General features: G+C 50.7%; 1 protein-coding gene across 4 annotated transcripts in view; it reads right to left on the minus strand.

Moving 5' to 3' along the window:
• The window catches only part of NIPAL3 (NIPA like domain containing 3), a 39,967-nt gene that overhangs the window by 15,011 nt on the left and 4,764 nt on the right, over positions 1–20,192 (minus strand). For 3 of the 4 annotated variants that reach the window (XR_002826574.1, XM_006104103.3, XM_014446485.2), the window contains exons 3-8: positions 13,029–13,097; positions 12,256–12,427; positions 9,813–9,872; positions 7,748–7,893; positions 4,103–4,199; positions 303–438 (exon numbers count right to left, since the gene is read on the minus strand). Coding sequence is in view for 3 of the 4 variants with exons in the window: in XM_006104103.3 (XP_006104165.1) it covers positions 303–438; positions 4,103–4,199; positions 7,748–7,893; positions 9,813–9,872; positions 12,256–12,427; positions 13,029–13,097 (680 nt within the window). In the remaining variant the exon portion in view is untranslated. Of the gene's footprint in view, positions 1–302; positions 439–4,102; positions 4,200–7,747; positions 7,894–9,812; positions 9,873–11,738; positions 11,836–12,255; positions 12,428–13,028; positions 13,098–20,192 lie in introns of those variants that run through there. The other variant, XM_023745424.1, reaches the window with a different exon arrangement.

A 20,192-nucleotide genomic window follows, 5' to 3' on the forward strand; every position in this document is an offset into this window, starting at 1 on the left:
ACGGGTGCCTCGCGGGCACGGCACAGCTCGAGTCCCTGACACGGACGCCTGCCTGGGAGCATGCGTTTCTCACAGTTTGAGGCAGAGGGCCAAACACATCCACTCCAGGCTTTGTCTTTGAAGCCACAGAGCCCCGTCCGCAGGACAGCTCAGCGAATTAGCAGCCCCCGCTCTCCCCACAGCGGGTGCCAAGCCCTGGCGGAGGCTGCATCCGAATGCTCTGCCTTCCCCGCGGCTTCAGAAACAACGTAATGAGGCCCAGAAAATGGAAGAGCCACAGAGGAAAAGAACATGCAACTCACGCGGCTTGATAGATGGCCGTGGCCACCATGCACACGAACATCACGTAGAAGATGGGGTAGTCGAGCTGCAGGTTCCCCTGGATGGACAAGATGAGCATCCCGGCCACGGCCTTCACCGTCACCACCGTCATGGAGCCTGCAGGGGGAGCACAGGCATGCTGGGGCCTCAGGAGCACGGAGGGGGCAGACCCTGACAGTCAGTTTGTAACCCCAAAGGGCTTGTGAAAAGGATGGAGGGAACCGGGCACGGCCAACCCAGGGGTTCCCGTGGTGAGAAGACGCTGTCTGTCCCGGATCGCGGGGACTTCTCCCGGGAGCTGCCTGCTGTCTGTGCTGCTACATCAAAGAAGCGAGGAAAGTACAGCGGGGCCTTGACTTACGAGTGTCCCGACTAACGAGTTTTTCGAGATACGAGCTGTCTCTCGGCCGATTTTTTGCTTTGAGTTTCGAGCTAAAATTCGGGTTACGAGCCAGCTTCGGATACTCCACCGCTAGTTGGCGCAGCGAAGGTCACAGTGAACGCCACAACATCAGCCCGGCATCACGTGTCTCACTCGTTCACTTTTGATTTGACGTAGGAGTAATTTGAGTTACGAGCTCCGTCAGGGAACGAATTAAACTCGTAAGTCAAGGCCCGGCTGTAAAGCCTTGACAAGTATTTCCAAGCGTCGCTTCTACACCCGAGAGCAATGAGTTCAGGTCTCTGTGTCTGGAACACAGCGGAAGGCCCGAACCATCTTTGAATGGATAAATGAACTTTCTTTTTTTTTTTTTTTTTTTCAATATAGAGAATCATTGATCGGCTGCCTCCTGGATGCCCCCTGCTGGGGATCGAGCCCACAACCTGGGCATGCGCCCTGACCAGGAATCGAACCGTGACCTCTGGGTTCATAGGTCGATGCTCAACCACTGAGCCACACCGGCCGGGCTACGTGAACTTCTTCTGAGTATCATCCTCATGGCAACCACAAGAAAAACATGTCATGTGTAAAGAGTTCTTTTTAAAAACATGTCTTTGGACAAAGGTCCCCCAATGTTTCAGAACCGTACCCCCAATGTGTATGCACATGCTTTTCCAATATACATGTGTTTATTATTCTACAACGATAGTCACGCAACACTGTGAATATGTATGTACATTATGAAACGCTTGTACGCGTGTACATTATGAAACATGTGCAGGAAATACCACTGAAAAGGTGGAGATAAGGATGAATTCTAATATGTTCTTCTCCCAGCCCTGGGGGACCCCCTCCCTCGCTCACCTCATCACGGAGACCATTGCTGGTGCAGAAATGACTCCTAAGCTGAACCTGTCAGGGCCCCCGGCGAAAGCAGGAGGTAAAAGAAACCTCCCCCAACTAGGGTGCAAATGGAGGCCCTTATTCTGGCCGAGATGCTGTGCCTTCCTAGCTGCCTCAGCTTCTGCTCATCCTGCCTTCTCCTGCCCATCGCACACGCAGCTTCTGGGCCCCTCGGTCCACAGACTGGTTTTCAAATACCCCAGCCAGTTACGACAGCCTTCACCAGGCTGCCCTTGTGGGGGAGAAGGAGGCAGAGGAGAGTGGCCGACGGGCCTCGGGACCTTCTGGGCTTCCTACTCAGCAGGAGAAAACGTTCTGGGGCCACGACCTTCTGATCCACGTTTAAAACAAAGTCCTCAAGAGATGGACCACCGACACACGTTATAACACGGATGGACCCCTAACACATCACGCTCAGTGAAAGAAGCCAGTCACGAAAAGCTGCACAGTGTACGATTCCATTTCTATGGTTCACCTGGAAAGCCAAGTCCGTAGACAGAAGGGGAGCCAGAGGTCAGCCAGGGGCTGGGAGGAGGAGGAGGGAATGGGACTGACGCTAATGGGTCAGGACTTCTTTTGGAAATGTTTGAAAAAGTTTGAAATGTGATTATGATAGTTGCATAACTCTGTGAATACACGAAAAGCCACTGAATCGTGTAAACAGGTGAGTGAACTTCATGGTATGTGCATTATATCTCAATAAAACTGTTTTTAGAAAAATCAAAATAATCAACCCTGTCTTGCGGTGGCACCTCTGTGTGTCCCTGGAGTGGGGGCCCGTCATGGGAAAGACAGAAGCGAAACAACAGGTGTGGGCACTTGTGCTTGTCTCACTGAGTCGCCCCCCCTGCCCCCCAGATCTGGGTGCTCTCTTACGCCCAGTGTCAGAGGACAGTGCGGCTTCATCAGGGAGAGTGATGGGCAGGAGCAGCAGGGTTCCCCCACCCCCTCCTTCCCCGGGAAGCACAGGTATTTACCAAAGCTCCAGTGAGTGACCAAACACTGTGAGGGGTTAGCGCCTGCCCCGAGCTGATGTAGGAACCGCTTCCCCCATGGCACCCGTCCCTCTAAGATAGCGGTTCTCAACCTGTGGGTTGCAACCCCTTTGGGGGTCGAACGACCCTTTCACAGGGGTTGCCTAAGACCATCGGAAAACACATATATAATTACATATTGTTTTTGTGATTAATCACTATGCTTTAACTATGTTCAATTTGTAACAATGAAAATACATCCTGCATATCAGATATTTACATGACGATTCATAACGGTAGCAAAATTACAGTTATGAAGTAGCAACAAAAATAATTTTATGGTTGGGAGTCACCACAACATGAGGAACTTTATTAAAGGGTCATGGCATTAGGAAGGTTGAGAACCACTGCTCTAAGAGGAAAGGAAAAAAAGAGCAAAATCAGTTCTTGCCTTTGAACCCACAAGTACTTCCTAAGCTCTGAGTGGTTTTGCGTGGCCCCTTCAGGACTCAGTGGTTGAAACCTGCCCCACCTCTGACCTCTGTGCAGTAACCTCCCAACCCTCCTGACGCTTGTCTTCTGATACCGGAGTAAGGAACCCAGTTATTAATTAACAGGAAGGGAGCAAAGGGAAGGCCAAATACCACAGGCCTTCATTTGTGCAGCCTGGCCAGGAAGCGGCAGGTGAACGCTGCCCAGGTCCATTCCCCGACGACCGCCGGGAGAAGGGCCTGGACAGGGCGAGAATGACACACGCCCAGGAAAGGCTGGGTGAGATAGGGAAGGTGCTTGTCTGTCAGCCACACCCGGGACAGGTCACTGGCCAGAGGAGGCGTGGCCACTACAAGTGTGGGAAGATTTGAGATACTTAAGCTCCTAAACAAAGGAGTTCGCGCTCTTGTGCGCTTGACTCCCGGGCTGAGGGGGGGTCTCACGCTCCTGCATTCGCCCCCGAGGTCACACCATGCAGACCCCACACAACGGGACTGATGGACGGCAGCCAGCCTGGTGCTGAACGGACCCAGCTCAGAACGGAAGCTCGGGACCCTGGCTCTGCGTCTGGCTCTGCTGAAGCCCAGCTGCACATCTTCCAGGACCGGATAAAGGGAAGTGGGACTTCAGGAACCAAGGGATGCAATTCCACGCAAACAAAGCTTTTTACCACATCTCATCCCCCCGTGGGGGCCTCCAGATATGCTCATTCCAGCGGAACCCCAAGAACCCCACTCCCACCAGCAACGGAGAAAGACCATCCACGCATTTCTTCTATAACATGCAGTTGTCACCCCCAAATGGATTTGTCCCCTTGTTTACTGCCATTTCCTCTCCAGGATGGAGGCACCGCAGGGCTGACAGTCCTGTGCAGCACTGTAGCCAGTTCCAGCACCATCCCGGGCACTTAGGAGCCTCGGTACCTGAACAAGAACCCGGGACGCAGCCAGCGAGGTGATGGGACGCACAGGAACTGCCCCCGGCCAGCAGGGACCTCCTGGCACTCCTCAATGCCCAGACCCCCACTCACCGAGTAACGCCACCAAGAGCAGAATCACCACGATGTTGTTGACGTTCTTCTCCTTGTAGAAGTACAGCAGCAAGCAGAACAGAATGATCTCCACCAGCTACGGGAAGCAGCAAGAGGGGGTCAGCGGGGGCCACGGGGACAGGCAAGACCAGGAGGCCCTGGGGGGCTGGGCTGGGGGTTATGCTGCTGACTTCATGAGTCACAGACCCTCAGGGTCGAAAGGGCATTGAAACACCCAGCATTCCCCGAACGACTGACGGGATCCTGTGGGGAAGGCGGGGACGCTGAGTGACTCTCGAATCCCTGGACGACACCGAGGAGTGTGCTTCATGGCTGAGCTTGGAGAGTGAGGGGCTGGCCCACAGCCTCCCTGTCTTGGATGGGCAAGAGTCATCAGGCTGAGATGGTCTCCGCCCACTTTGCTGCTGCATGGGTCACCCCACTAAAACTGGGGGTCGGTCAAAGGGGGATGCTTGCTCACGGAGAAGAGCTCTCTGGTGCAGTAGACAAGTATATACGCCCCTGGTCTCCTAGACAAGCCTCCAATGTGTGCGGCTCAGTAGGGTAGAAAGAAGAGGACACTAGCCAAGCCAGCGTGGCTCAGTGTTTGAACATCGACCGAACCAGGATGTCAGGGCACATACCCTGGTTGCGGGCTCGATCCCCAGTAGGGAGCCTGCAGGAGGCAGCCAATCAATGATGCTCTCTCATCACTTTTGTTTCTATCTCTCTCCCTCTCCCTTCCTCTCTGAAATCAATAAACATATATTTTAAAAGAAAAGAAAAGAAAGGACACGAGTCAGGGAGGCCCCGGGTTGACCTGGGATCTGCTTCTGCACTAGTGGTGTGACCTTGGGCAAGTCACTTCTCTACACCTCAGTTACCTCCTCTGTGAAATGGGGACGATAATTCTTACCTTACATGGTAGTACCGCAGGTTCCCTTAATGAACACATAAATAAGCCAGGGACCACTCTCACCATTTTATTTATACGCAAGTAATTAAATTGACACCATAATTCTCTGAAGTAGCATTATGGTACGGTCACCACCCCAAGCCTGTAAATGGCAGAGCCGGGATTTGAACCTGGACAGTCTAACTTAAAGTCTGGCTCCAGGGCCCACGTGCTGTACTGCTAGGCGACACTCCCCGAGGCCAGGAGGCCACAATGCCTGGCATTTAGTAGACTCTTACTATGAGACAATGGCAAATCTGAAGCTTGACAAGTTCCCCCATCGTGGATTAACAACTTGTCCTTTCTACTCCTCACAGGCTCGGACATTGGGCAATACTTCCCCAAGAAGCAAAGCCAGCCTGGGCACCCGGCAAAACTAAAGCAGAACAATCCGACAATGGCTCGGCTCCATTTGCCTACCCCAACCTCCTACCGGAGCTTATTTATTATAAAAACCGATGCAGATACATTAATGGGCATTTTGAAGAGAAAAAATTTTAGAAAATTCCTCATAATGAGAGACGGCAAAACACAGCTGTTCTCATTTTCCTGTTTCTTCCTGTTTCTGTCACAGTGAATACATATTTTACCTACTTGTCATCACAGTCAACGCACAGTTTTGTACCGGGCTGCTTTTGGTTACCATCAACAATGTTCATGTGTTATGAAGTTGTCATAATTAGCTATAATGGCTGCAGATCAGCCCATCCAGCAGATGGAGAGAGCTATTGAGCATTCCCAGCCATTGTGCGTGCACGCAGGGGGGCCCATTTTTCGGCCGTTCTTCCCGAAGCCTAGATGCAAGCTGGAACGGCACGTGGCATTCCCTCGTGAGATGGCTGTGCATGAGTGGGTGCCTCTGGGCAGACCAGGAGCTCTGTGGGCATGTCTCATGTATTGTTTTTTAATCCACAGTGTCTGGCACCTAACAGACTCTCAGAAATATTTATTGATTTGATTTGGCTGCCTCTCTCTAGCTGGCAGCGCTGTCTCGGTCACAAGGAAAGAAGATCAGCTGAACCGTCCGTCCCTGGGCATCGTGATCCTCTCCCAACAAGCAGCCCAGGGCCAGCGACTCCGCCCGTTTAGAGAAGGAGACAGGGCTTCCGGTTCAGTGACTTGGCCGAGGCCACACCGCCAGACATTGTGGCCTCCTGGCCTCAGGCAGCGTAGCCTAGTGGTGTAACACGTGGGCCCTGGAGCCAGACTGTGAGCTAGACTGCCCAGGTTCAAATCCTGGCTCTGCCATTTACAAGCTTGGGGTGGTGACCGTACCATAATGCTACGTCATAGAGTTACGGTGTCAATTTAATTACTTGAGTATAAGTGGATTCGAGCCTGTGTTGAGGGTAAACTTTTTCCTACACAGGTGGGTCTTCGGCTCTGTCCTGCAGGGAACTAACTGCTGGGCTGGCCCGCAGGGAGGTGACACAGCCCCGTCTTGGGGACATCTTTCTCCTGTCCTGTGGGAAAGCTGAGGAAAAGGGGTGTGCGGAGACCTCCGGAGCGGTCCCAGGCTGCCCACCTCAGGAGGGCACAGTCAACACTGGCGTTGGCAGCCATGGTGAAGGACGGTGGCACTGAGGCCAGGCAGGCCTGGCTTTGAGTCCAGCTGCGCTCTCAGGGGACTCAGAGCAAGTCAGCTACCCTCCCTGAGCTCCGGTTTTCTCATCCAGAAAATGGAGAGAAAAACACTTACTTTGCAGGGCTGTTGAGAGAACCTGAGATGATACACAGTGCCAGGCCAGGGGCAGGAACACACCAGCAGCTTTGGCAAACACCTTGAATGTTTTCCTTGACTAGTTTATTTGCAGACCTAACACGGGATGTAACTGGGCCGAGAGAGGACTGAGCTCTGGCTGGGCGTTCAGGGGACAAAGTTTTCAGTGTCTGCCGTGTTTCTATCAGCTTCTACCAGCTGCCCAGTGATACTGGGCAAAAATAAGTAAATAACATGTGATCATTGTTAACATTTTTAACTTTTCTTCTTACCATAAAAGTGTGAAATGCTCCCTGTAGAAATTCTGGATGATACATAAAGATGAAGACAAAATAAAACTCAGTCATAATTCTATCTCCTCAAGACAACTACTGATGGAACTTGTTTTTGCATCTAGTCTTTTATAGATACACTAGAGGCCCAGTCCATGAATTCGTCCATCAGTGGGGTCCCTCGGCCTGGCCTGCGGGGATTGGGCCGAAACTGGCTCTCCGACATCCTCTGAGGGGTCCCAGATTGCAAGAGGGCAGTTCTCGGGTGACACACCCCGGAATCGGGCTCCCTCCTCTCTGGTTCCAGGTGTGTCACCCAAGAACCACAGCTGCCAAGTCACCGCAGATTGGCAGCTCCTGCGTTGAGCGTCTGCCCCCTGGTGATCAGTGTGCGTCATAGCTACCGGTTGGACGGTTGAACAATAGGACAGTCGCTTAGGCTTTTATATATATAGATTAGGTGTGCATACCCGTATATACTTCTGAAGAATAAAGTTACCACACTCCATATGAAGTTTTAAACATTCCCCAGGACCTCAGCGGAGAAAGCATCTCCCTGTGGACCGTGTACCCTCTTCAGTGCTGTGGAATACGTCACGATTCACACAAACACCCTAATGCTGGGCCCTCAGGCTTCTGGTTTCTAAGACTCGATCCCCTTCCCAGTGTTTCAGGTGGAAGGACCAGGCTTCTCTTACCATGTACAAGAGAAAAGGCCAGCTCACAAGGTGCTTGGTGATGTTCTCGCCCGTCATCTTCTCGTGGCTGTTGGGTGCGAATGTCACCAGCAAGTAGGTGCCCACAATGGCCAAACCGCAGCCGACAAAGGACAAGACGTAGCGCCCTGCGAGGAAGGGGAGGCTGTCAAGGGCTCACAGCAGGCACAGGCCCTGGCCAGGGTGTGCTTCTGGGGCAGCACAGCTGACCTGGTATAGTTTATACTGTTGGGTTTTCTTTATTTAAAAAAGAGATGATCTTATTTTTTTTTAATGAGGTGTAGCATGCATACAAAAAAGGGCTTGATGGGGCTGGCTGGTGTGGCTCAGTGGATAGAGCATTGGCCTGGGTACCGAAGGGTTGCAGGTTTGATCCCTGGCCCCACGTCAGGGCTCGTGCGGGAGGCAACCCATCGATGTATCTCTCTCACATCGATGTCTCTCTCTCCCTCGCCCCTCACTTCCTTCCACTCTCTCTATCAATGGAAAAATGTCCTCTGTGAGGATTAACCCCCCCAAAATGCTCAACGAATTCTTACAAAGTGAGCACACCCATATAACCAGCACCCAGATCCAAAAGGGAACCTTCACAGGACCCCCAAATCCTCACGTGTACCCCCTCCCAATCACTGGACCCCACCCCCAGGGTAACACTTTGACTTCTACCAGCACCAAGAGCGCCTGGTTTGTTCTTTACCTAAATGGGTTCATACGGTATATTCTCTCGTGTCTGTGCTCACACCAGATGAAGCCTGTGAGCTTCATCTCTATTGTGTGTGTAGCGCTACTTCCTTCGCCCTCCGGTCCACTGTGTGAATAGGACACAGTGTGTCCATTCTACTGTTGATGGGCATTTAAGGTGCCACCATCATGTCCCTCCTGAACTCCTTAGCACAGCTTATAAGGCCGGACATCATCCAGTCCTCCATGCCTCCTTGCTCTCATGTTCTCTTCCCCACTTTCCTCATCACGCTCCACCACTGGCCTCACCGATACTGGACACACCACGCTTTCTCCTACCCCAGGGCCTTTGTACCTGCTGCTCCCCCTACACGGAACACTCTGCTCACAAACTTGGCATAGTCGTCTCCTTAGTATCACTTTAGGTTTGGGCTGAAAATTCTCCTCTTCAGAGAATCTAACCCTGACCAGTCTAGGTAACGTATTCCCATGTTCCCAGGGCCTACCAAGAAGCATACGATTTTCTCCGAAGCGCTCACTGAGATTTAGAAATATTTTGTTTATTTAGTTGTTCACTTGTTTATTGTATGCCCTCCCCACCAACACACACACACACACACACACACACACACACACACACACACGACTGTAATCTCCATCCACACAGGAACCCTGTCTGTACTGCTGTATCCCTGGTCCCTGCAACAGAGTGTGGCACTTAGTAGGTGCCTCAGGGGAACACGTCTTCCCCACTCCCCGGGTTTCCATGTGGGGAGAACTCCACTGGACAGACACTTCAGTCTCTTGCCCCATTGTCTGCATTTCTCAACTGAGTGGGGCCAATCTATCAAAAGAATTTATGTCCCGAGGTTCTGAGGTTTCTTGTTCCTTCCTTTTCTGCCCCAGACTGTGTGAGGCTGTAACTCTGGGGAGGTGCTCTGTTCTGCAAACCCAAAGGTCTTCTTGGGAGACCGGCCCAGGGTCTAGTTGGGACACGGGGAGGACGTCCATTTGGCGGCCCCTACGCTGCGTGCTCTGATTTAGTGTTTGTTGGTGATAAAGCGCACCAGCTGATCTCCAGTGTCTGCCCTCCGTGTTTACGTCCCGCTGCTTTAGAACGCAGGGAGGGAACGAGGGTGCCTTTCCTCTGGCTTCCTAAAATCCCAACAGCGGGTGCTCAATCAACACTGATTTTTGAATGGTTTGGGAGCCACTGATGAAAAACCCAGCTCTCCCGATGAGAGTGGAATATAGACCCACACCGGGCGCAGGGAACCAGACGGCCTCTAACTGCCGAGAGCTGGCGTTATAACGAGGAAAAGCACAGCACAACATTAGGGACAGGGGCTCCAATCGGTGCACTTACTCAGGAAGTCTTTAGGTTTCCACTTTTCCTTGATGAATATGATTCCGATGATGGCGCTCGCTAAAACAGACAGACAGACAGACAGACAGACAGACAGAAAGCACAGGGAAAAGAGAATGAGGTGCCATCCGTCAGTCACAAGGAGTCCCTTCGCCCATGCCCACGGGGTTGGCTCATCTGGTACTTCCTGTCCTCTCACGCATGCTCCCAAGAGCTCAGCCCCTTCTGGGCTCCCTGTGGGTCCCTCTCGGCAAGGGAGGCTCCTCCCTGGGCCTTCCTGAGGGTTTCCTACACGCCCAGGAGCACCGTGTGTTGAGTACTTGCTGGGCGACAGGCAATTGACTACAGTTATTTCTGGTACGTTCACCCTTTGAGGTGGGCGCTGCTGTGATTCCCATTTGAAAAACGAGGACACTGAAGCTGAGCGAGGTGAAGACCCACGCAAGGTCACGAAACTGGTAGGCGCGGGCTAGCCTCGAACCCAGGACCACGGACGGCCAGGGCTCTGGCTCCTCGTACTGCAGTGTCTACTGCTGACATTGTCACCTGGATCTTGTTTCTCCGACTTGCCGCACGGAAGATGCACTCAAACTTCTGTGACTGCCCTAAAGGGTGGGTCTCAGGTCCCTACTCTATGACATTTTTCCAGGTCGGGGCAGGGGGGGGGGCAGGAGGGGGGGGAAGGGAACCTCCAATGGACAGGCCCTTCTGTCTCTTGCCCCATTGTCTGCATTTCTCAACGGAGTGGGGCCAATCTATCAAAAGAATTTACACACTGAGGTTTGGTTCTTTGTCTTTCCTTTTCTGTCCCAGACTATGTGAGGCTGTAATTCTGGGGAAGTGTTCTGTTCTGCAAACCCAGATGTTTTCTGGGAGACTGGCCCAAGGTCTAGTTGGGAAATGAGAAGACAGTCCATTTGGCTGCACCCTAAGCTGCGTGCTCTAATTGAGCTTTTATTAGTAAAAAAGCATAACTGTGATCTGTATCTGACTCCGTGCTTATGTCCCGCTGTTTTAGAACGCAGTGAAGGGAAGGGGTGCTGGATCCGGCTTGCAGCAGCTGCGGTTGCTACATATTCAGGAAATCATGGGTAGCCTGAAAACAGCCACAGTGGGCATGTTTACACCATGTCAATCAGAAACACTACAAATCAGGTCTTCCTTTGCTCCCTCCCACTTTCTGTCCCTTCCCTCCTCCCCTCCTTCTTCCTACCTCTTCCTCCTCTTCGTTCACTGTCCCTCTCCCCCTTCCCCTAGCAATAGGGGCAAATCAACGAGATAATACGTGTAAATCATCTGTCACATACGTGTAAATCATCTGTCACATGGTAAATGCTCAAAAACTGGACTATAATTATTATTAAAGTACTTGGAACAGTGACTCATTATTGTTATTTTTAAAATTATGTCTCACTGGGTGACTTGAGAAGCCGTAAGAACCTCTTAATTTCCAGTGGCTGCTACCTGAAGGCCCATCATTATAATTCAGCCCTTGTTTTGAAGAATTTGATTATTTCATCTTTATTAAAATTCAAAGACTAATATTTAATGCATTTGATCACTCAGCCTCGCACTCCTCACTGTGAATGAAGTTCTGAAAGCCCTTTGGCAAGATCGGCCATGGGCAGAGGACAAATCTAAATAACTGTAGGGGCTGGGCAGGCACACAGATGTAGGAAGTGGGTCAGATGTAAGACAACAGGAAAAGGTTCGGGCTATGGCCCACGACCTGCCTCAACTAAAGGCATTCAAACAATATTTTTAAAAGATACTGTGTGGGTGGCCAGTGTACCAACCCTGGTCAAGAAAATGAGGGTCTTATCATAGGATCAGCGAAAGCAAACAGGTTTCCACTCCTTTGCCAGCTCCTGGTAATTGGCAGTGGCTGCCTGAATCTGAGAATGCTGAGGGCCCATCGAGGCTCACCAGGAAGGAATGCCATGATGGATGCATGATGTCTGTGCTCTGTAAGGGCTTAGATTATCTTGACGGTGTTGGGATGAATAGGTTAAGGTGTATCTTCCTTCTGAAGTGGAAATAAAAAGCAGTCTAGGGGGACATCTATAATAATGTCAATAACTTAAAAAAAGGCAATTCTGATAAACTTTCTGAATCTTAAACAGATTCTGGAGGCAGACAGTCTAGTTCATATACCAGCCTGTTCCTCACGGGTTGTATGATTTGGGGGAAGTAACTTCATTCTGTGCTGCGGTTTCCTCGTCTGTAAAATGGGGATAATAACAGTATCTCCCGCAAAAGGCTGCCAAGCGGGTTAGAAAAATTAATACCCATAAAGGAGGGCAGGGCCCAGTGTGAATGAAGCCCTTTTAAGCGCTAGCTGTTATTATCCAAGCAAAAGCTGGTACGCTTAACGGGTATCATTGATCCTGGTGGTCACACAAGCAATTGAGTCCCAGGGAGGGGTGGGGGAGGCTGGTCTTACCTATCACGGAGACTGCGCTGAGGGGCACGATCAGTGACAGAGGAGCGAAGGCGTAGGAGGCAAACACGCCCAGCTCGCCCAGCAGCAACAGGAACAGGCCCAGCCACCATGTCTTGGTCTTGAAATAGGCCCGGGGGTCCTTGGTGCCTGCCAGCCGGATGTGGCAGTACTTCTAGAACAGTAAGTAAAGCAGTAGCGATCCAAGTACTAAATTGTTATTCAAAGACAGTAGTTTCCAAACTGCCCGGGAAGCCTTAACAATTCAATACATGAGCCTCAGCCTCAGAGGAGGTGTGGGTGGAGCCTGGGAATGTGCGTTTCTAACACGTCACAGCGTGTGCAGTCTGGGCCGGGAGCCACGGGTTAGGCACCCCCACTTTAGCCACCCCCACTTTAGCCTGGCCTCAGGCTGGCCCTCTCCCTCTGACTGCAATGCCCGAGGGTCCCCATGTCCGGGCGCCTGCTCAGCTGCACTCTCTTCTGTAGGAGGGTGGGCAGCTCTGCTGGGCAGCCCTGTGGGTATCAGCGGACCCTGCCTTCCCTCGGGTGGGTACTTGGGCCAAGGAAGGCCAGTATCCCTAGTTCTGGAAGTGTGAACGTGGGGTGCAGAAACCGAGGCAGTGACTAAGGAAAGACCGCAGGGTATTGTCCCAGGCCCATCCCAGGATGGAGTGGGCAACTTTCCCCAGAGTGGAGGCAGCTGGGCCGGCACCAGACACCCTGGCTGATCGGCTGCATCTCCGCCCCAGCCAGTGCTGGCGACTGACACTCACCTGGAGGTTAAGTGCAATGCTGACCACAAGGTGCCCAAAGATGGCCAAGAGGGCGCCGATCAGGTTTTCCTGTGAGGAAAGTTCACAGAAACAGATGTAAGTCGGGCCGAAGCTCAGAGGCCCCAACGGTTTGAACAGGTTCTCAACACTTCTAGATAAAAACCAGAACTTGGGCCGAAACCGGTTTGGCTCAGTGGATAGAGCGTCGGCCTGCGGACTGAAAGGTCCTGGGTTCGATTCCGGTCAAGGGCATGTACCTGGGTTGTGGGCACATCCCCAGTAGGAGATGTGCAGGAGGCAGCTGATCGATGTTTCTCTCTCATCGATGTTTCTAACTCTCTATCTCTCTCCCTTCCTCTCTGTAAAAAATTAATAAAATATATTTAAAAGAAAAAAACAAAAACAAAACAAAACAAAAAAACCGGAACTTGGAATAGAACGGATAGTAAACTCCCATTCTAGCAATCAGTAGTATTTGTCTTGAGTACTGAAAGAACAGTCCCATTCTTCTCACTCAAATATTCATTCCTAGAGCAATATTATTTTTTACTTAATAATTACTATAAAACATTATGTTGCATTCATCAATGGTATCAATTACAAAACACTTCCAGGTTTTTATACCAAATTACTTTATACCAAAGGAACTTTTTAAAAATGAAATTTGATTACATACTCTACATTCTTTCTTGTATAGAAGTATGATAGGTGTTCATAAAAAGTTTAAGTGTTAAAAGATAGACACAAATTTGTGATAAAATGCTGTGGGGAAAACAGAAGAGAAATACACATTCAAGGAGAAAAAGGAATGTTGTAACATTTCCAGCTGTTACAGAAGAGCCTTCAGAAGGACGGTGGTCAGTGTCAAGTGGTCTTTATATTCCCTAGGCTTCATTAAGTGCAGAAGAAGTGTTTTTTGTTTTGTTTTTTTATTTTTTTTTAAATATGTTTTTATTGATTTCAGTGAGAGGAAGGGTGAAGGAGAGAGAGATAGAAACATCAATGATGCTCAACTACTGAGCCACCCAGCCAGGCTTGTTTTTTATTTTATTTTTTAAAATATATTTTTATTGATTTCAGAGAGGAAAGGAGAAAGGGGGGGGGGCAACAATGATGAGAGAGAATCATTGATCCACTGCCTCCTGCATGCTCCCTACTGGAGATTGAGCCCACACCCCAGGCATGTGCCCTTGACTGGAATTGAACCCAGGAACCTTCAGTCCGCAGGCCAAGGCTCTATCCACTGAGCCAAACCAGCTAAGGCCGTTTTTTAAATCAGTACGTAGATGTGCCAGGAATGACATCCTTTGCAAATATTTAAGTTTATAATAGAAAGTTATACGTTTTATTTATTTTAAATATATTTTTATTGATTTCAGAAAGGAAGGGAGAGGGAGAGAGACAGAAACATCAATGATGAGAGAGAATCATTGATCGGCTGCCTCCAGCACGTCCCCTACTGGGGATCGAGCCCGCAACCCAGGCATGTGCCCTTGATCGGAATCGAACCTGGGACCCTTCAGTCTGCAGGCCAACACTCTACCCACTGAGCCAAGCCTGCCAGGGCGAAAGTTTTAAGTTTTAGGTGTCAACTTGAGATAGTACAGGGACTGCGCTCAGGAGTGACAAACATACCTGGTGGCCAGAAGGCCAAGTTAAGGCCGGGTGGCCAGAAGGAACATCGGGTATGATGACCACAAGCATGTCACCGCTCTCCACTCCCTGCTTTTAAAAACATGCAAAATTTTATCTCCCTTCTAACCACTTGCTTCTCCCTTGCTTCTCCTACCCTGACGTGGAAAATCCCACAAGCCCCCCTTTTTCTAAAAGCCCATGTCTTCGTGCAAGCCTGCTTCGTCCCCAGCTTATAAGAAGCCAAGCAGAGCCAGCCCCGAGCCAGCTCAGGAGACCGGCCTTTCCTCTGTGCTGCCTGCCTTGTGCTCAGGAAAATGCTTAATAAAATCTGTCTGGAAATTTCTCTGGGGTCTCCTCTCGATTTCTATCTTGGGGAACCCAAGAACCCCAATGCCAGTAACCAACTAAAAGAATGTGTGAGGAGCCCTAGCTGGTTTGGCTCAGTGGGTAGAGTGTCGGCCTGCGGACTGAAGGGTCCCGGGTTCGATTCTGGCCAAGGGCACATGCCCGGGTTGCGGGCTCGATCCCCAGAGTGGGGCGTGCAGGAGGCAGCTGATCAATGATTCTCTCTCATCATTGATGTTTCTATCTCCCTCTCCCTCTCCCTCTCCCTTCCTCTCTGAGGAAACACACAGTGCTTCTTCAGAAGGTCCAGTTTGAGGACCTCAAAGGCAGCCCTTCATTAAGTGCGGCTCTTAAAGATACAAAGCAGAGACCTCAACCTCCTGAGGGTCAAATAAACACCTGGTGGCCAAGCATGTGTCCGCCCAGTCATTTAGTTTGCCTGTGCTAATGAGGAGGCGGAATTGTTAAAAAGGGTTAAGGAGCAGATTCTACAGGAACTGCCTTGGTCAGACAGGCGACAAAAGGACTCTGGTTCCAGCTCCAACACCTCAGAGCTGCTCGATCACCTTTACGGGGGATGAAGGAGAGCTGGACACAGCCTCCAGGACTTGGGCAAAAGCCAGAGACCTGAGCAAGGGCTGTTCAGAGGACGCTGCTGGGGTCAGGTGGCCCGTGAGATTGGCTTGCTTCAGCCTGGGTGCCTTTCTCGCTGGGGAATAACAGTGCTCCCCCCACCCCCCAGGGTTGGTGCATGAACCTCCTCAGATAATTTGAAGACAGCACTTAGCATTAGGGTGAACCATATGAAACTGCCAATATTCAGCTGCCTTTGACCTGCCTAAGCGGCAGTTTCATATGGTTCATTCAACCTACAACCGGTAGCTGCTCTATTCCTCTACCCAGAGACACCACGCTGTCCCCGCTGATGCCTCAGAGCACCAGGCTGCCTGAGCAGGTGGTGTTGACAACTCGCCAAGTGGAAGGGAAGAGATGAAGGGGGCTGCTGCATGGCCACACGGACAAGCCAAACCTATTGCAGGGAGGGGGGTGTGTGAAACCTAGAAATGAAAACTGCAAACCTCCCAAGGGTCAACCAATCTAAGCAGTAAAAACGTGGTTAAAGGGTTACTATGACAACAAAGGCAGAGGTCTGTGGAGCATTTACACACCTGGGCATGGCGCTAGGCCTTTCTCCGCATCCCCTCCTCGGGGCCACAAACAGCCCTCTGAAGTGGGTTCTACCACGAGTCCTGTGTTTAGCACATTACGTGGAAAGGAGGCGACAGATGAGCACAGTAAGGCTCAGAGACGTACACTAACTTGCTCAAGGTGAGCACGAAGGGTTTGAAGCTGAAGGTCTGACTTCCAGTTTCCTGGGGATAACAACCCCTCCAGACCGAGGCTTCAACATAAATTAGGAAAAAAGTAGCCCCACCTTGTAAGTGCTACTTCCCACTAATGACACGGCAGCTGAGGTTTCTTTAAGAAGCCATGTCTGTAAGCATCTTCATCCCCACGGATAATAACTGGTTATAGGCATGTTAGTCGCAGCGAAACGTACCTAACGCCCTGTCATCCAAGCGGTTCAAAGGGCTCCATCCACACTAATTATGCCCCAAACCCTTGTGAAGTGGCAATTGGTGCAATTTTATGAGAATTTAAAGTCAAGCAAAGAAGTGGCCTTGGGCCCAGGGGTTACAGTTGGAACACCCACCTATTAGCCGCCCTCCAGTGTCTGGCCAAGGGCAATTCAGAGTGGAGGCAACGACCAGCAGGACTCCTGACACTATGCTCCTCCTCCAAGTCTCAGAGCTTGAAAACTGTCAAGTGGGGGTGCCCAGGTCTGCGGGCTGGAGGCGGAGCCTTGGCAGCCCCGCCTCTGGGCACCAGTGGGAACTTTCCCAATCCACACTGCTCCTCTCTTTGCTGAGGAACACTCCGGGTGTCCCCATGGAAGGTCTTTAAAGTGTTCCTAAGTAGCCCTCACTGGTTTGGCTCAGTGGGTAGAGCGGTCCCGGGTTCGATTCCGGTCAAAGGCAGGTACCTAGGTTGCAGGCTCGATCCCTGGTCCTGGTCAGGGTGCGTGTAGGAGGCAAAAAATTACTGTGTTTCTCTCACATTGATGTTTCTCTCTCTCTGTCTGTCTCTCCCCACGCCTTCCACTCTCTCTAAAAATCAATGGGAAAATATCCTCGGGTGAGGATTAACAACAACGAAAACGTGTTCATAAGAAGATATGGATCTGACCCTGGAATCAGTGGCTCTGTCCCTTAGGAAAAGATGCGGCCCAAACAGTGGCGTTCCCACTGCCAGGCAGGTCTCAGAGCAGCCTCAGGTCGCCGCCTTCACCTGCGACAGCTTGAGTCCTTCAGCCACAAGACCTGATGGAGAGGATTCTTCTGAGGCAACGCCTAGTTGGGTTTCAACTGAAGTGGAAGGGAGGGGTGGAGGGGAGGAGGGCCGCCCTCATTTTAAAGGCAAATACCTGGGTGGGCGGGGGGCGGAGTGGGGGAAACCTCTGTTACCTAAGAAGGCCCAAGACTCAGCCAAAGTCACCGAGTGAGCAAGTGGCAGGGCCAGACCTGAACACAGGTCTCCTAACACTTTGGTCCCCAATAGATTACAGGTGAGGAAGTAGTGCGGCCTCCCCACTACCAGGAACCTCCTATTCAGGGCATATCTAGTCCAAGCCGGGATATTTTGAGAATGACGGGGGCTTTATTAATCCGCATGGACATGAGGCACAAACCAAGACTTTCGGGCACGGTATTCATAGTGCAGCCTCTGAATGGGCGTGTTATTGGCAAGGGAAGTGGGGTGAGGGCAGGCAGCCGGATTTCAGACACGGCTGCTTCTAGCCGTGGCTTCAACAGACCCAAATATCAAGGGGGCGGGGAGGGCAGCAAACCAAGCCACTTCTCCCTTTGCTTCCGCTTCCTTGCATGGACTGTGAACTTTGAATACTACCAACCTGGGCTGGGGTCCTGCCTCTGTCACTGATGTTGTGTGAACTCTCGGAGCCTCGGCTTCCCCTCTGAAAACTGGAGCTGAGCATAGCACTCCATAGTTGTCATGTTATAGAAACTAGAGGCCCGGTGCACAACATTTGTGCATGGGGGGGTGGGAGGGAGGGTGAGTCCCTCAGCCTGGCCTGTGCCCTTTAGCAGTCCGGGAGCCCTCAGGGGATGTCTGAGTGCCGGCTTAGGCCCGCTCCCCCCACCCGCGCTGCAGTCGGACATCCTTAGAGCTGCCAAAGAGGTGGGAGTGGCTCCCGCCACCACCACTGCACTGGCCAAATGTCAGCCAGGCTTGTGGCTGAGTGTGGCTCCCTCTATGGGAGTGCACTGACCACCAGGGGGCAGCTCCTGCATTGAGCGTCTGTCCCCTGGTGGTCAGTGCGCGCCATAGCGACCAGTCGTTCCACCATTTGGTCAATTTGCATATTACCCTTTTATTATATAGGATAAGGCATGTGTTGAAACATTACATGACACATAATAAATATGAAAACAATTCTAGGTGTTACTATTAATTTTACAATTTTCATTTTCATTATTATCATTACTATTAGCAACAGTAAGGATCCTTCTGGCTCTGATATTCTCTGATCCAAGAAGTGACCTTTTACCAGCTACAACTCTGAAAGGAAACAAACTGTTCCGGGAAAAGCAGCCAAAGGTCACTGAGGCAGGAAGCTCTGCTTGGCTGTTGGTATCCAGGTGGAACCTCAGCTCCAATCTCCTGCTCCAGGGACTGCTTTACATCTGCCGACAACAGCCTTCATTTAGATCCCACGGTGACAAGACCACTCATCACTTGTTTAACCTGAATTCCCACAATCCCTTGGGCTTAAACTGCTAACAGTTAAGTAGAAGCATTCTGGCTTGCTCTGCGGGTTACTCACAGTCGAATACAAGAGATATGGTAGCAGTCCAGCTACCCAGGCTCTGCTACATGTGTAGCCTGGCTTCAGGCCAGCTCCTGTTGCTTACCTTCTCCAGCAGGTGACGCACTGCCATTTTGACAATAACCAGGGCCAGGGACAGAAGGGGCTTCCCAGAGTGCTGGCACACTGCAGGCAGCAGGGAGTGGTGCATAGAACCAGGGCCTTGGCTGTACGCAGACTCCATTCGAATCCCAGCTTTACTATACCTACTGACTGTGTGGCCTTGGGCAAGTTAATTAACCTCTCTGTACCAGTTTCCTCAAATGTAAAATGGGATTATAGTAATAGCCACCTTATGGGTTTGTTTGTTTTTTAAATCCTCACTCAAGGATGTTTCTCTTTATTTTTAAAAAATAATTCTTTATTGTTGAAATTATTACATATGTCCCTTTTTTTTTCCCTTTCGGGGGTTTTGTGAAGATTAGCACAGTCCCTGTCATATAGTAAACACTCAACAGACGTTAGCTGCTGTGATGATGAGGATGATGATGAGGATGATGATGATGATGGCTACAGTGATAGTGAATTGGCCATGGAAGTGTGGAGAAAGGACCGATAGTTTCCTGCCAGGAAGACTGACAAAGGCTTCATGGAAAAGGTGATACCTGAGCTGGAGCTGGGAGCATGGGCAGGATTTCCAAAATCAGAAATGGGATGGCACAGGTAGATCCTGTTTCTTCTGCAACATCAGGTCACCCTCATACCCGCCCTAAAACTGGCCTGCAGCGGAGTTACATGGCTTTCCCCGAGTTATAATGCTAGAACGTGACAGAGCTGAGATCTGAAGCCCGGTATCTCTGGTTCTAAAGACCATGCTCAAAACACCCTGCTATATCTCTATTTTTGCACAAAATTCTGTCCCGAAGGGTAAGTACCCATGGAAATCACTTCCTCTACCTCCCTCGTAGATGGTAAGCTCCTCCAGGAAGCGATATCTCAATAATGGACACAGTTCCCACCCCACCCAGTGCAGGCCTGGATGTACAGGGTGTCCCATAAATGTATACACACTTTGAATAATTATAAAGGCAGTGTTGATTAAAATACATTTTATTCTCAAAATGTAATAGAATCTGCAGACAAAGTGTGTATACATTTTTTCGAGACACCCTCTATATCAGCGGTTCTCAACCTTGGCTGCACATTAGAATCACCTGGGAATCTTTTTAAAAACCTGGTTTCTGGGCCTCATCCTCTGGAAATTCTGTTTCTTTGTTACTAATGTTGTGGCCTCACCC

The sequence above is a fragment of the Myotis lucifugus genome, unplaced genomic scaffold (assembly GCF_000147115.1).
Source record: "Myotis lucifugus unplaced genomic scaffold, Myoluc2.0 scaffold_541, whole genome shotgun sequence".
In the NCBI taxonomy this organism is placed as follows: Eukaryota; Metazoa; Chordata; class Mammalia; order Chiroptera; family Vespertilionidae; genus Myotis; species Myotis lucifugus.